Source organism: Hemiscyllium ocellatum, chromosome 7, assembly GCF_020745735.1.
Source record: "Hemiscyllium ocellatum isolate sHemOce1 chromosome 7, sHemOce1.pat.X.cur, whole genome shotgun sequence".
Taxonomy (NCBI): domain Eukaryota; kingdom Metazoa; phylum Chordata; class Chondrichthyes; order Orectolobiformes; family Hemiscylliidae; genus Hemiscyllium; species Hemiscyllium ocellatum.
This window is the reverse complement of record NC_083407.1, coordinates 24,602,427-24,619,875: the sequence shown is the minus strand read 5'-3', so window position 1 is coordinate 24,619,875 and position 17,449 is coordinate 24,602,427. Positions and strand designations below refer to the sequence as shown.

The 17,449-nt window shown below is 40.7% G+C and overlaps 1 protein-coding gene across 5 annotated transcripts in view; it reads left to right on the top strand.

The window, feature by feature from the left end:
• Positions 1-17,449, top strand: part of rif1 (replication timing regulatory factor 1) — a 95,299-nt gene that overhangs the window by 45,647 nt on the left and 32,203 nt on the right. For all 5 annotated transcript variants that reach the window (XM_060827075.1, XM_060827078.1, XM_060827077.1 and 2 more), the window contains exons 17-23: positions 1,266-1,339; positions 2,975-3,155; positions 3,345-3,452; positions 5,513-5,662; positions 7,149-7,245; positions 8,531-8,810; positions 16,299-16,347. In XM_060827075.1, the coding sequence (XP_060683058.1) occupies positions 1,266-1,339; positions 2,975-3,155; positions 3,345-3,452; positions 5,513-5,662; positions 7,149-7,245; positions 8,531-8,810; positions 16,299-16,347 (939 nt within the window). The remainder of the gene's footprint in view (positions 1-1,265; positions 1,340-2,974; positions 3,156-3,344; positions 3,453-5,512; positions 5,663-7,148; positions 7,246-8,530; positions 8,811-16,298; positions 16,348-17,449) is intronic.

The window sequence follows — 17,449 nt, the reverse complement described above, 5'->3', positions numbered from 1 at the left end:
CTGCTTGGAGTAGCTAGGGTAGCTGGTTGCGAGGAAACAACGCAACCAATTCAAATTAGGTCAGTTTAAATTATATCCCAAAAAAATCTCCAATGCACTTGGAATTTAATATATTGACCATCTTAAAAGACAGTGTCACAATCCAATGTTTTGGGGGTGTAAGACCGGGGAAAATTGAACAGTTGGGAGGAGAACTGCCAAGCTACCAGCATATAGAGATTGTCTGAAAAATAGCTCTCTTAAAAGTACCTTTATCAATCAGTAACCTGTGAAACAAAATCTCCACGAAGAAAAGACAGGAATACAAAGAAAACTGAAAGCTGCCTGGTTTTAATAGATTTTTAAATTAGATTCACTACAGTGAGGCAACAAGCCCTTTGGCCCAACAAGTCCACACCGACACTCTGAAGAGTAACCCATCCAGACCCATTCCCCTACATTTATCCCTGACTTGCCAAATCTACACATCCCTGAACATTCTGGGTAATCCGCCTAACCTTCACATCTTTTGGAATTGGGAGGAAACTGGAGCACCCGGAGGAAACCTACGCAGACACTGGGAGTGTGTGCAAACCCCACACAGACAGTCACCTGAGGAATTGAACCCTGGTCCTTGGCCCTGTGAGGCAGCAGTGCTAATCACTGAGCCACCGTGATTTTGTGATAACAAGTTTTATACTCTAAATTCTAATTGAGTTTCATTGATCTAGTATTGTGGAACGGGTAGGTAAAAGATAGGAAAGGAAAGAGTTGTAAGTGGTTGTTACTTTATTATTCTGACATACTTTTAAAAAAAAATAAAGTTAATTTTTTACTTTAAATAGTTCTCGGCCTTTGAATTTTTACAGATTATTGCATGGGACAAATCTGCTGCTTTAAATTAAGCAGGAGTGTTTACCCCATGTCGTGTAACACTTCTTGGCAGGTAACTTTCAGTCATTCTCCATGTCATTCCTCTCTATATGTCACATCGTTTGTTTTACTAATCAGTGTACTCCTCATACAGTCTAAATGTTATTTCTTGAGTTGTCAGGTGAGTGCAAACAAACCTTTCAGCAGCAATATTTGTAGTTGACTTGCCTGTATGTGGGCATGGTGATTGGCATGAAATATACAGCAAGTATAACTTTATCACCACCGTTGCAGTTTTGTGTCAATGGTCTTATAATTTATTTTGTTTAACACTATTAGAAATTAAGGAATCAAATGTTACTGTTCCAATCTCTTAGGCACTTAATTTAATCAAAATTGTATTGTAATTTCAGGGTACTCCTGCCCTCTTCTTGATCATCCTGCTGTTTCACAACGGTTTGCTGGAAGATTGTGTGGTTGAAGAAAGGTGTGTCTTTGCACTTTACTACCAATACCTAAAGGATTTATCTCTCACCTGTTTCCTAAATATGTTTGAAGTACCATGTACCTTTTTTATCTTGACTTTCATTTAATACATGAGGATTTTTATTTTCTAGGTATCATGTTCAGTAGCTGCCTTTTCTTTCCCCACTTTTCAAAAGAAACTGAATTGTTGGTTCTTGTTCATAATCTGAATATACATTTGCTTGATTCTTAGTATTTAGTCAACCATTACTCAATATCTGATTTGGAGATGCCGGTGTTGGACTGCGGTGTACAAAGTTAAAAATCCCACAACACCAGGTTATAATCCAACAGGTTTATTTGGCAGCACTTGCTTTCAGAGCACGGCTCCTTCATCTGGTGGTTGAAGGAGCAGCACTTCAAAAGCTAATGCTTCCAAATAAATAAGTTGAACTATAACCTGGTGTTGTGGAATTTCTAATTTTGAGAGAATCTGCTCTTGATCTCAAGGCAATTTGGCATCAAGGAGCCCTTGCAAAACTAAGTCAGTTAGAATCAGGAGGAAACTTCTCAACTGATTGGAATGTATCCCGCAAAAGAGGAAGATGGTTGTGGTCGTCAGAAGTTGATTATCTCAGTCTCCAGAAGTCATTGCAGGAGTCAGTCAGGGTAGTCTCCTGGAATCCAAACGCCCTATTGTTCGAACAAATTGGAATCCGAACAATTATTTTGAGAAACTTTTGCCCTAAAATCCGAACACATTTTCAGAATCCAAACACCACGTACCGTTCAGGTCGCACGTTGTTTGTTCAGTTCGTCCCGGGAAGTAGTTGTGAAAGCATCTCTCGTGTGTTCATCACTACTTTACCTCCTGTTTTCGTCTTGATTTGTGCTGGGTTTTATTTTAATTATCACCCTTGTGCATTCACCATGGCACCCAAGAAGAGCAGTGAAGCAAATAAGAGTAAGAGTAAGTCAGTGAGAACGACAGTTGAGTTAAAAGTGTCTTGAAAATGTTTTTTTTTTTGGGTCCAGAAACTGATTAATTCACTTTCCATTATTTCTTGTTGGGAAGATAGTTTTGGAATCCGAACTTTTCGCAATCTGAACAGCCTCCTGGAACGAGTTAAAGTCTGATTCCGAGGCACCACTGTATATCAAAATTAAGTTACGGAAATTCTGTCTCTTATTGCAAAGAGAGTAGAATATGCCAGTCAGGAAATCTCACCGCAATTGTACTGGAGGATTGTTGAGACTGCACTGTGTATATTTTTGGTCCTTTTTTTGTAGAAGCAATACTTAACACTGCAAGCATTTCAAGCAATGTTCGTTAGACTGATTCCTGGAATTAGGAGTTGCCTTATAGGGTAATGCACTTAATTCACTGGAGTTTAGAAATGGTGATGTGGGCTTTTTAGACTGAATTTATCTAATGCCCTATTTTGCTAAACACTACATGTGACTTTTCTCGTGGATTTTTCAAAACTGTTTTGGGAGACAGTGCTGGAGTTATGTATCTAGTATGGAAGCTCAGGTTGTAGCAAGATTACAAATAATTTCTCAATGAATTGCAATTGGTTGCTGGGAAATTTGAATCATTGGAATGTTTCTACAAGTACCTATGCTGACTGATTTTTATTTTTAATCTTTAATTCAGGTTTTTTATGATACTCGAGACACTTGTTGAATATGGACTATCTGGTCCCACATGTTCATTAGCATTCAGTGAGTCCGTTTTAAATGTTATTAACCAATCTGCAACACTGGTCATAAACAAGGAGCACCTTTGGCGAATGTGGAGCATCGTTGTTAATCCATTGATTGATCGGGTAACCCAGGTATGATGATTATAAACTAGAATCTTTCTTCCCATTCCATTCTTGTTTTTTGTGATTTACAAAATTACTATTCTCTAGGCTGTTCTAATGTACATAGGACATTCATCAATCTCTACACTCTTAAACTTAAGATATTGTGTCAATGTTTAATTGCAAAATTGAGATTTTTGTTGTTCTTTGTTTCTTTAGACCAATGAAGTAAATCAAGGGGATGCACTTGAGCATAATTTCAGTGCTTTATACATTGCATTGATGCTACCCATAACTCATTTGTTCTCAATCCAGAATTTTCCACAGGTAACTATAATCTAGACAAAAGCATGTAATTTAGTTTGGTAATGTACACTACTTCTGGTCTTCAATGATGAAATATGTCGAGGGACTGACAAAAACATTGTACAAGATTAAAACCAGAGCCAAGCACTTCTATCACTCAATAAATGCTTAGAAAAGAGGACACTATGGTTTAAGAGGTAGTATGTATTAAACTGTTTAAATTTAATAAGACATGATCATTTGTCTTTGCATCATCTGCAACTTTAGTTTTTTTCAAAAGTTATCTTGTGAGCAGGATCAGAGTATGGTGACGGATATAGTTTAGGTGAGTCTGTACATGGTACATAATGTAGGAAAATATGAAATTGTTCACGTTTTGGCAGGAGAAGTAAAAGTAGAGTATTTACATGAATTGAGAATGACTGCACAATTCTGATGTGTAAAAGGATTTAAGTATCTAAGTGCATAAGTCACTAATGATTAGTGTCAATTACAGCAAATAATTAAGCAGTCTAATAGAATATGATCTTGACCAGTTGGGCTGAGTGGTAGATGGAATTTAAATTGCATTTTGGTAAACAAACAAGGACAGGACTTATACAATTAATAGTGCAGCCCTGGGTAGTGTCATAGAACAGAGATCTAGGAGTTCAGGTACATAGTTTTTTGAAATATGCGTCACCGGTAGACAGGATGCTTAAGAAGGTGTTTAGCACGCTTGACTTCATTGCTCAGACCTTTGAATAAAAGAGTTCAGATGTCATTTTGAGTTGTACTGACCTCTTCTGGAGTAATGTGTGCAGTTCTAGTCACCCTGTTATAGGAAGAATATTATTAAACCAAAGCGGGTTCAGAAAAGATTTACCAGAATGTTCGAGTTGCCAGGAGAGATGACACCAAAATTGGAAGTGTAGTGGACAGCAAAGAAGGTTACCTCCGATTACAACAGGATCTTGATCAGATGGGCCGAGAAATGGCAGATGGAGTTTAATTCAGATAAATGAGAGGTGCTGCATTTTGGGAAAGCAAATCTTAGCAGGACTTAGACACTTAATGGTAAGGTCCTTGGGAGTGTTGATGAACAAAGAGACCTTGGAGTACAGGTTCATGGCTCCTTGAAAGTGGAGTTGCAGGTAGATAGGATAATGAAGAAGGCGTTTGGTATGCTTTCCTTTATTGGTCGAAGTACTGAGTGCAGGAGTTGTGAGGTCATGTTGCGGCTGTACAAGACATTGTTAGACCAGTGTTGGAATATTGCATCCAATTCTGGTTTCCTTCCTATTGGAAAGATGTTGTGAAACTTGAAAGGGTTCAGAAAAGATTTACAAGGATGTTGCCAGGGTTGGAGGATTTGAGCTATAGGGAGAGGCTGAACAGGCTTGGGCTGTTTTCCCTAGAGTGTCGGAGGCTGAGAGGTTTACAAAATTATGAAGGGCATGGATAGAATAAATAGACAAAGTCTTTTCCCTGGGGTTGGGGAATCCAGAACTAGAGGGCATAGGTTTAGGGTGAGAGGGGAAAGAGACCTAAGGGGCAACTTTTTCACGCGCAACATGGTACGTGTATGGAATGAGCTGCCAGAGGAAGTGGTGGAGGCTAGTACAATTGCAACATTTAAAAGGCATTTGGATGGGTATATGAATAGGAAGGGCTTGGAGGGATATGGGTCAAGTGCTGGCAAGTGGGACGAGACTGGGTTGGGATATCTGGTCAGCATAGACTGGTCGGACCGAAGGGTCTGTTTCCCTGCTGTACATCTCGGACTCTGAGAGGCCGGGGCTGGAGCATAGGAGATTGAGGGTTGACCTTCTGGATATTTTTAAGGCGAGAGGAGAAAGATTTGAAAAGGCAGTGAGAATTATAGAATGGTATATGTAGCCCTCTTGTGTCTGGCCAGTTAAGCAGAAATAGTTGCAACTATAATCACTATGGAACTGGTGACTTCTATAAGCTGTACAGATGCGCTTTAAGAATTGTTTAATGGTTAAAGCCACCATATGAAAAAATGTCATGGGTGTAATTTTTATGGAATGAATTTTATAGTTATAGAATTGTTTTTTGTTTCTCTTTCTGTCCTTCAGTCTACAATGAAGTCACTACTGAGAACGTGGGCTGAGTTGTATAAAACATTTGCACGCTGTGCAGCTCTTGTGGCAACAGCAGAAGCCAACATTTGCTGTGAGGAATTAAGTGCCAAAATCTTATCAGCATTGGATGATGCTACCTTATCTGTAAGTAGTTATTTATACAACAGGTAGGACTGATTTGTCTATGATCATTGAATGCTATCTTCGGTCTGGAAACAATTACTCTTTTCATTTGTTGTCTGCAGTCCAACTTCTCAGCTTCTTATCTGGTTTTAAATTGCTCTGAAATAAAATCTAGGAAACGGCTCTTTTAAGGGGAGATGTCAGGGGTGGGTTCTTTACCCAGAGAGTGGTGGGGCATGGAATGCACTGCCCGTGGGAGTGGTAGAGTCAGAATCATTGGCGACCTTTAAGCGGCAATTGGATAGGTACATGGATGGGTGCTTAATCTAGGATAGATGTTCGGCACAACATCGTGGGCCGAAGGGCCTGTTCTGTGCTGTATTGTTCTATGTTCTATAACCCTAACCAACTTCCAGGTTAGCTGTAATTAATAGCTTGGAAGCATGAATCCCAAGATGAAGATATACCAAATGTGCAGGAGTAATATACCTTTTTAATCATCGAATTTAAGATAATTGAGTAATTTACTGTAATAATAAGAAGATTGAAATTAGGGATAAATGTAGGAAAATTAATGCATCTTTCTTCAATCACCTCTATCAGCTCCATCAGGCAAACAGCAAAACAGTCTACATAACCTAAATATTCTACCTTTTTGGGAAATGTCATGCTTTGACTCCATATAGTTTGCAGTCAGGCAACAATGCTAATTTCAGTATACTTTCTCATGATCCAGTGGAAATGCGTTCAAGGTAGTTTGGACAGAATCTATAACTTCAAACTATTACATAATTTATGAAGGAAAGTTGGGAAAAATTAGACTTTTCAATCTTTGAAGACAGCTGAGGGGAAGCAAAGTGGCAAACAGTGTAAAAATAGTAAATCTATATTACTACTGCTATGAAAGGGTTCAGAAAAATTTACAAGGATGTTGTTTGAGAGGATTTGATTTGAGCTACAGGGAGAGGCTGAATAGGCTGGGCTGTGGTAATCTTAGATTTATCAAATCATGAGGAGCATGGATAGGGTAAATAGACGAGGTATTTTTCCCTGGGCTGGGGGAGTCCAGAACTAGAGGGCATAAGTTTAGAGTGAGAGGGGAAAATTTTAAAAGAGACTTGTGTGGTGCGTGTATGGAATGAGCTGTCAGCATGAAAAAGGCACCTGAATGGGTACATGAATAGGAAGGGTTTGGAGGGATATGGGACTAGATTAGGTGAGGATATCTGGTTGGCATGGGCGAGTTGGACTAAAGGGTCTGTTTCCATGCTGTACATCTCTATGACTCTATAATCGATGACCGAGGGATGTGAATAGTGGCTGATTGTTGAGTATAATCAGCTAATAAGATGTACTATTTGCTAATTATGGAAGTTCAAGTAGCATGGTGGGAGGCTAGTAAATTTCTGGATGGATAATTGAAGTCTTGAGCATTCTTATGCAAACAATATATTACAACTAAGTGAAGAATAGTTTAATTGAGGATTTTTCTCTCTCCTTTCTTCAGAGCTTATCCACATTGGATGCCATCGTTCATGTTCTGAATGTGATGATTGACTCTGTTGATTTCTCTCAGTTCTCAAAGTTTCAGCAAAAATCAAACTGTAAGTATCCTACTTTCTTACCTTTAACTGCACTGCCATATGCATTGTTGTAAATGGAGAGAATTGTGGTGTAATATATTTGGAAATTAGATGTAATCCAAGCAAGTTTCCCTGTGCTTCAGGAGGTCAAGCTAAGGTGAATCCCTGAAGAATTTTACTTACCCATTTATTCCAAAGGCAACTAATATGTGAAACTAGAAGAGGCAATACATTAGGATAACTCATCTTTGTGCCTATTAACAATTCTAATAAATCTAATTTTCTGTTCATTTTCAATCTAGGTACTTCACTTCAGATTTCAGGATAATTTTGATTAATCTCAAGCTTAACATATGAGGAACGTTTGTGGACTCTGGGTCTATACTTGATGGGGTTTAGAAGGATGAGGGGGATCTAACTGAAACTTTCAGAGTACTGAATGGTCTGGACCGAGTGGATGTTGGGAAGATGTTTCCATTGGTAGGGGAGACTAGGACCTGAGGGTGCAGCCCAAGAGTAAAGGGAATATCCTTTAGAGTGGAGGTAAAGACAAATTTCTTCAGCTAGAGTGTGGTGAATCTGTGGAATTCATTGCCTCAAAGGCCGTGGAGGCTAGGTCATTTAGTGTATTTAGGACTGAGAAGTTCTTGATTGTCAAAGGGATCAACGGTTACAAGGACAAAATGGGAGAATGGTTCAGAAACTTCTCAGCCATGATTAAATGGTGGAGCAGACTTGATGGGCAGAATGGCCTAATTTCTGCTCTTGTCTTATGGTCTTATACTTGCTGTAAAATTATTTATTTGTTTTTCAATAATGGCTAAGATATTTGTCTCATAAAGCATTTTATATTTACTTTGACACTGCTGGAAAGGGTTAGCATGCTGTCATTTGTCCCAGGGCATTGAATCCAGGTCAAAACTGGCTTTCAGACAGTCACATTCAAATTTTAGCCAACATAGATTCAGAATAAGATGCTGTCCTAACTAGATGCTAAATTCACAGTAGAAATAATAGTTTGATCTTTAACAGCATGTCTCTGGTGAATTACCATTGATCTTGTTAATTTGAGGTCTCAGTAATATTGTTGGCCAATATGGTTTTACTATTTAACTAGGGGCCCTGACCTGTGAAAAACACTTTTTCAGTTTTTATTTTCTAGGGCTGACGTTTTTCTGCTTGATTGGAAAGGTTCCCCACAATATTTTCAAACAGTTTAAGAATACTAAATTTGGAAGGCCACTTGTATTTTTTGCATTTGTTATTACCATGAATAGCTCAACCTATCAATTGTGTTCTCTCTTAGCACCTCACACCCCTACCCACTGGCTAACGAAGAAACAGGAACCTCTAGGAAATCTAACTTCACTGCTCAAACTTTTAGTGAAAATCACAGATGCTTTTCATGAACTAAGTTCCAACGAATTTCAATTTGAAACACCAACAGCATGCTTGGTATCCATTGGAGTTGGTATTGTCAACATTCTGTCCAGTATCTTCAATCACTTATCCCTGGCTTCAGCAATTAAAGCAGTTTTAGCCCACTTGACGGGCTCTATATCAACCTTCTACGAAAGGACTTCAAGGTATGTATTACAATTTTGTGTTTTAAGTTCACCATTGACAGTTTCACTTTAATGAGTTAAAAGATAGTTAGTGAGTGATGTCTAAGACCAAGCAGTGTTTTTTATCACTCAATGGACTGTTAATCTGCTGCATAGTGTATGTTTGTAACCCTGTTTTGCCACAAAGCCTAATTGCTATACCCAAATTCAATTGGCTAGGTTAATTGCTCTTTCTTTCAGTTCATTCGGAAAGGTTCTTTTGTCTTTTGGGAAGCTTCTCTTTTTTTGGAAATGTTCCCATTTACTTTGATATCATGAATCTACAAAAGGTTGCATGTGGCACAGTGGTTAGCACTGCTGCCTCACAGCGCCAGAGACCCGGGTTCAATTCCCGACTCAGGCGGCTGACTGTGTGGAATTTGCACATTCTCCCTGTGTCTGTGTGGGTTTCCTCCGGGTGCTCCGGTTTCCTCCCACAGTCCAAAGATGTGCAGGTTAGGTGAATTGGCCATGCTAAATTGCCCGTAGTGTTAGGTAAAGGGGTAAATGTAGGGGAATGGGTGGGTTGCGCTTCACCTGGTCGGTGTGGACTTGTTGGGCCGAAGGGCCTGTTTCCACACTATAAGTAATCTAATTATTCAATAAGTAATTATCTGAAAACTTTAGAAGGAGTCATGAGAAAAAGTTGAACTCATTTGGTTGGGTTGTGGGGTTGGGTCTTGAATGAAAGAGCAAGTATCTTGTATAATTATTTTCTCTTCATCTAAGTGTAAGCAGTCAGCAAGATTAGGATAGTTGAATAGATGACATTTCTAGTTGAAGTGTGTTGTATATTCTGCAAGAGCTTCAGAAAGCCTAAAATAGACTGAACTATTCATGGTAACGGGCAGTGATGGCCTAGTGGTATTGTCGCCCAACTATTAATGCAGAAACCCAGAATAATGTTCTGGAGGCCTGGGTTTGAATCCTGCCATGGCAGATGGTGGAATTTCAGTTCCATAAAAGTAATCTGGAATTGAGGGTCGACTGATGACCATGAAACCATTGTCAATTGTCAAAAAAAGCCATCTGGTTCACTAATGTTATTTAGGGATGGAAATCTGCCATCGTAGTCTGGCCGACATGTGACTCCACAGCCACAGCAATGTCATTGGCTCTCAACTGCCCTCTGAAATGGCTGAGCAACCCACTCAGTTTTGTCAATCACTAGAAAGTCACAACAAAGAAATTAAATCAGACAGGCTACCTGGTATTGACCTTGGAACTGGAAAAGACAATGGCAGAAACACAAATAGCCCTATCGACCATGCAAAGTCCTCCTTACCAACTTCTAGGGTCTAGTGCTGAAATTTGGAGAGCTGTCTCTCAGAATAGTCAAGCAACAGCCTGACATAGCCATTCTTTCTGAATTATACCTTACATAACACACCAGACACATCATTACCATCCCTGGATATGTCCTGGCCTACCAACAGGACAGTCCCAGCAGGAGGCACGGTGGTATACAATCTGGAAGGAGCTGTCTTGGGAATCCTTGACATCTATTCCGAACCCCATGAAGTCTCATGGCTTCAGGTTAAACACTGACAAGGAAACCTTACTGGTTACCATGTACTGTCCTCCTTCGGCTAATGAATTAGTACTCCTCCATGTTCCATGTGGAGGAGGCAGTGAGGGTGACAAGGGTGCAAAATGTACTCTGGATGGAGGATTTCAATGTCCACCACCAAGAGTGGCTTGGCAACAGTATTACTGATTTAACTGGTCGGGATTTAAGGATATAACTGCTAGACTGGGTCTGTGGCAGGTGGTGATGGAGCCAACAAGAGGAAAAAACATACTTTACCTCATCCTTACTAATCTGCTGGCTACAGAAGCATCTGTCCATGATAGTATAGGTAAAAGTGACTACTGCACTGTCCTTGTGGAGACCAAATCCTGCCTTCACATTGAGCATAATCTCCATTGTGTTGTGTGGCACTAACACCGTGCTAAATGGGACAAACTTTGAACTGATCTAGCAGCTCAAGATTGGGCATCCATAAGCTGCTGTGGGCCATCAACAGCAGAATTGTACTCCAGCACAATCTGCAACCTCATGGCCTGGCATATCCCCCATTCAACCATTACCATCAAGCCAGAGGATCAACCCGAGTTCAATGGAGAGTGCAGAAGGGCATGACAAGGGCAGCATCAGGCACACCTAAAAATGAGCTTTCAACCTGGTGAAGCTACCAAATAGAACTACTTGCATGCCAAACAGCGTAAACAGCAGGCAATAGATAGAGCTAAGCAATCCCATAACTAACAGATCATATCTAAGCTCTGCGGTCATTCCACATCCAGTCACGAATGGTGGTGGATAATTAACATCTCGCAGAAGGAGGTGGCTCCACAAATATCCCCATTCTCAATGATGGAGGACTGCAGCACATCATTGCAAAAGATAAGGCTGATGCATTCACAAAAATCTTCAGTCAGAAGTGCCAAGTGAATGATCTCTTTCTGGCACTTCTAGTGGTCCCCAGCATCACAGACACCAGCCTCCAGCCAATTTGATTCATTCCACTTGATATCAAGAAACTGCTGGAGGCACTGGATACTCTAAAGGCAATGGGCCCTCAATGACATTCCAGCAATAGTACTGAAGATGTGTGCTCCAGAACTTGCTTCCCTAGCCAAGCTCTTCCAATAGTTACAACACCTGGCATCTATCCGACCATATGGAAAATTGTCCAGGTATGTCCGTACACAAACCAGTACAAATCCAACCCAGCCAATTACTGCCCAGTCAGTCTACTCTCCATCAGTAAATTGATGGAGGGGGTCATTAGCAGTGCTATCAAGCAGCCCCTGCTGAGTGACGCCCAGTTTAGGTTTCACCAGGGTCAGTCAGCTCCTGATCTTATTTCAGCCTTGGTTCAAGCATGGACAAAAGAACTGAATTCCAGAGGTGAGGTGAGAGTGAAAGCCCTTGACATCAAGGGTGTGTTTCAACAAGTATGGCATCAAGGAGGCTGCAGTTTCTAGCAAAACTGGAAATTGGGCATCAGGAGCAAACATTCCACTGGTTAGAGACATACCTGGCACAAAGGAAGATGGCTGTGAAGGGTCAGTCATTTCATCTCCAGGACATCACCTCAGGGTAGTGTTCTCGACCCAACAATTTTCAGCTGCTTCATCAATGACCTTCCTTCTGTCAGAAGGTCAGAAGTGCAGATGTTCGATTGATTGATTTGCAGTATTCAGCACCATTTGCGACGATTCAAATGCTGAAGCAGTCAGTGCTCGAATGCAGCAAGATCTGGACATCCCCGCTCAAGCCTGGATAAATGGCAAGTAAGATTTGTGCCACATAAATGCCAGATGATGATCATCACCAATAAGAGACACTCTAACCACAGCCACTGTCATTCAATGGTATTACCATCACTGAATCCTGCACTGTCAACATCCTTGGGGTTACCATTGACCAGCAACTACAACTGGACTCGCCACATAAACACAATGGCTCCAGGAGCAGATCAGAGACTAGGAAACTGTGACGAGTAACTCCCCTCCTGACACCCCAAAGTCTATCCACCACCTATGAGGCACATGTCAGGAACGTGATGGAATACTCCCCACTTGCCTGAATGGGTGCAGCTCAAATAACACTCAAGAAGCTTGCCACCATCCAGGATAAAGCAACCCGCTTGATTGGCACCACACGTGCGAACATGCAGTCCCTCCACCACTCTCACTCGGTAGCATTAGTGTGTGGCCTTCAGACATTCATCAAATGTCCTTAGGCAGCACTTTTCAAACCCACAACCATTTCCATCTGGAAGGACAAGAGCAATAGGTACTTGGGGACAGACTACCTGCAAGTTCCCCTCCAAGCCACCCAGCACCCTGACTTGGAAATATACCACTGTTCTTTCAGTCGTTAGTTCAAAATTCTGGAATTCCCTCCCTCCTGGCATTGTGGGTCAACTCACAGCAAGTGGACTGCAGTGATTCAAGAAAGCAGTTCGCCACCACTTTATGAAAGGCAATAGGGATGGGCTATCAATACCGGTCAGCCAGCGATGCCAGGTCCCACAGATGAATTAAAAAAAATTGTTGCACAGCTTGGGGAAACATCTGCAGTTTATAAAATCCTAGATGTGTAGTGATTTTAGGAGATTGAGTAGGCACATTTGGGGTCATTGGAGTTCTGATTGAGAGATTACTTTTATTGAATCTCAGTCATTGGGGGTTTGACAGTGTAGATGATTGTTTTCACTTGTGGGAGAATCTAGTTCCAGAGCACATTAATGTCAGTAAGGATTTGCCCACTTAAAACAGATGAAGAATTCCTTATGATGGTAATGAATCTGTGGAATTTAAAAACAAAGGAATATGGTTTGCCAAAGGTACATTGTATAAGAATTGAGCATCACTCATGAATACATCAGTTCTGGATTTCACACCAAAGGGAGTTGAAACAAGCATGGATTTATTAAGAAATTGTATGGTGAAAATGCAGGTCATTCTATAACGTGTTTCATTGCTGCTGTTGGTGAATTGGGGAACTTTTTTTTTCTGTAAATTCGCTATTACATGATTCTATCCCTGGCACTAGCTGTTGCAGTGTGTGGAGGACTGGACTCTGTGCTGACGTCATGTGGTCAGTCAGCCCATGCACTTTCTGGTGAAAAGCTTTGTGAACGGCACAGTGCTGTACTCAGTAATTTAGGAGAAAGTGAGGACTGCAGATGCTGGAGACCAGAGTTGAAACACACAGCAGGCCAGGCGGCATCTGAGGAGCAGGAGAATCGAAGTTTCGGGCATAAGCCCTTCTTCAGGAAAAAGAACTTATGCCCAAAACGTCAATTCTCCTGTTCCTCGGATGCTTCCTGGCCTGCTGTGTTTTTCCAGTACCACATTTTTCAACTCAGTAATTTAGGTCTGTTTTTTGCAAATCCCGCTGTGTTTCCCATGAATATGGAAGGACAGAGTTGCAAGAATGTCGACAAGAAGCATCCAGGTGAAAAAATTGTGGGTGGTGACCATAACAATGCTATAACATTTGAATAGAGGCTAGTTAAAAAGCGTTTTGAGCATAATGAAAGAGCATGTGATGTTGTTCACGTAACAGAAATAAAGAAGTCTATGTTACGCACCATTAGAGACGATGCGAAAAGAGTTAAAGCAGGCTGCATTGCTGGAACAAATCTGAGTGCTAGTATGTTTGCAAGATCTTCAAAAAGGAACTTGAGTTGGAACAGCTTTTAAGTGTATGGATAGAAAGTCAATTGAAAAAGTGATCTGAGACCACCATTCTTCCCATAAAACAGAAAGCCTTATCAATTTATGAGCACCTATGGAAAAAGGGTGAAAATTCTGCAGATATATCTGCCTTCAGTGCTGGTAGTGACTTGTTTGCTGGGTTTAAGAACCGCCATGCTTATTACGTAAAGTTTTATGTGGCAAAGCTGCTAGTGGAGACAAGAAATGTATGCTGTCATTTACTCCCATGGTGAAAAAAATTGAGGAAGGTGGCTACTTCTTAGATCAAATCTTCAATTTGGATGAGATGGGCTTATACTGGAAGCAAATGCCTTCCAGAACTTTATATTTCTAAGAATAGAGCACACCCTCCAGGTTTTAAGGTCGCAAAGGATCGTATGGCTGTGTTGTTGGATGCCAGTGCTAGTGGAGAATTAAAGCTTAAGCCTGTTTTGGTTGTACCACTCTGCGAGCCTTGAAAGGTTGAATTAAGTCCTTTAGGTGTTGACTTCTGGTCAAGCAAAAAATGGTTGGATGACGGGGCAAATTTTTTCTGACCTTGTTGATGTATTTGCAAGAGAGCAAATTTTGGATTTCAAGATTCTCCTCATTCTGTACAATGCACTAAACCATCCTCCCACAATTGGTGAGCTTTCTGAAAACATCAAAGTGCTATTTCTACTACTGAACACAACCTGTCATTCAACCCATGGATCAGAGTGCAATAGCAGCTTTTAAAGGTTATTATTCAAAGCGCACATTCAAGGAATTGATTGCAGCTACTGAGGGTAATGATAAGGACAGTGTTCTTCAAGTTTGGAAGAGCTTTACCTTTACAAATGCTGTTGACATTATCGTGGAAGGCTGGGGTGACATCAAGTAAGGGCTGCTTGCATGTAGTTTGGTGGAAACTGTTTCCAGATTTTCTTAATAATTTTAAAGGCATTGAACAGTCAGAAGCTTCCAGCAATCAAAGAACACTGTGTTGCTCTTGCAAAGCAAGTTAGATTTCAAGAAGTAGAGACCTGAGGATGTTGAGGAGCTGCTTGAGTCCCATTGTGCATGCTTCTCCACAGCTGATATACAGCAACTTGTTGCTGTGGGGGAAATTTGAAGTTCGTGATGAAGGCTATGAAGTCCAGGATAGAACGCCAAGAGAACCTTCCACTTCCCTTTTGTCTTCTATCCTAAGAGAAATTGAGAAGCAGTTGCAGCTCTTAGACAGTGACTACAATGCAGAATGCAGCAGTATAGCAGTGGGGTGTCTTATCTGGCACCTATGAACAGCCTCCTCGTGAAAGCAGGAAAATGACAAAGCAGCTAAAACTAGGTGCCTTTTTTTTTAAAAAAGCCAACACCCAAGAAACAGGTGAGGCCAATCAACCACCAAGCTATCCACTTCTGGACTAAATATTTTCTGTCGTCATAACCTGCACCCAAGAACTGCACCTGGAAGTAAGACACTAAACCATCCTCCCATGATTGGTGAGCTTTCTGAAAACATCAAAGTGCTATTTCTACTACCGATGATCCTCAGCCCCTATCTTAATACAATGCTAAACTTAGCAAACTCAGAAACCCATGAAGTGTTAAATTTATTGTATTATTTCATTAAAATATGACTTTAACATTTACTTTGTGCTACTGTTTGCCTTAGGTTAACTACTGTTTTGTTTTGATTTTTACTGATTCGGACCAGCCCTGTTTTTCCCATAGGCGCCATTATTTCTATTGTGCAATTTTCTACAACTGGGAACGCAACTATCGCAATTTAGAAGAATCAAATGCAAATATGCAGGCATCAGGAATTGAGGATACTTTTGTAAGAATAGGTGATGGGTAATTTGATATAACCTGCTTAAAATTGATTGAATGAATAAATGAGGCAGGAAAAACACTGACCGTTAAGGCTATTATACAAAGGGGTCAAAGTATATAACTAATTTTAACCAGGTTTATGACGGTGGAGAAGAAGCTGCTGTACATATAACTATATGACTGGAAGCATCAATGGATTTAAGGCTTGAAGAGAGAACTGACATTTCAAAATAAATCAGATAAATGATTTGAAGGAAGAGATGATAAAACTGTTCCACTGGTATAATTTTTGTGTAGCTGCTTTATTTTGTTCCAGTGGGGCTTATGTAGCTATGTTTATTAAAATGAAAAGTGTTTGATATCATTGGCTAGTGCTATATTTTGTCAGTTTGCTTATGTCACTGCATTTTGTTTCTCACCTGTTTCTATTTTTTGCAGTCCAGTTAATGGGACTTCAAAAGTGTACAACGCTCAACTGTGTAACAAGGTAAGTAATTTTGAAAAAGACTGCATGGAGCTGTTGAAGAAAGGAGTAAAGTAGTATGAAATGGAACGCTATTTAATGTGTCCTGGGACATTGTGATATATGTTTAATTTGCAGAATGATCACTGTTGGTATGATCAGCAAATTTGCAGATGACACAAAGATGGGTAGAGTAGCAGAAAGCATAAGAGACTGTCAGAATATAGGAGGATATAGATAGACTGGAGAGTTGGGCGGAAACGTGGCAGATGGCATTCAATCCAGGCAAATGTGAGGTGATGTATTTAGGCAAGACTAATTCTAGAGCAAATTATACAATGAATGGAAGAGGTTTGGGAAACGTTGATGGGCAGAAAGATCTGGGAGCGCAGGTCCATTGTACCCTGAAGTTGCTGCACAGGTGGATAGAGTGGTCAAGAAGGCACATCATATGCTTGCCTTCGTTGGACGGGGTACTGAGTATAAGAGCTGGCAAGTCATGGTAAAATTGTACAAGACATTAGTTTGGCTGCATTTAGAATACTGTGTACAGTTCCGGTCGCCACATTACCAAAAGGGTAATGCAGAGAAGGTTTACAAGGATGTTGCCTGGTATGGAAGGTGCTAGCTATGAAGAGAGGTTGAGTAGGTTAGGTTTATTTTCACTAGATAAAAGGAGATTGAGGGGGGACCTGATTGAGGTTTACAAAATCATGAAGGGTGTAGACAGGGTGGATAGAGACCACCTTTTTCCCTGGGTGAAGGATTCAATAGCGAGGTCATGCTTTTGAGGTGAGAGGTAGAAAGTTTCAGAGGGATACACGCAGCAAGTACTTCACAAAGAGGGGGTAGGCGTTTGGAATGCGTTGCCAGCAGAGGTGGTAGAGGCAGGCAGGATAGATTCATTTAAGATGCGTTTGGACAGATGCAAGCATAGGTGGGGAGCAGAGGGATACAAATGCTTAGGAATTGACTGACTGGTTTAGCCAGTACATTTGGATTGGCTCAGGCTTGGAGGGCCGAAGGGCCTGTTCCTGGGCTGTAAATTTTAGTTTGTTCTTTGTTCTTGATGCCAATTTAAATTACAGTCATGATTTGGAGTTGCTGGTATTGTACTGGGATGGAC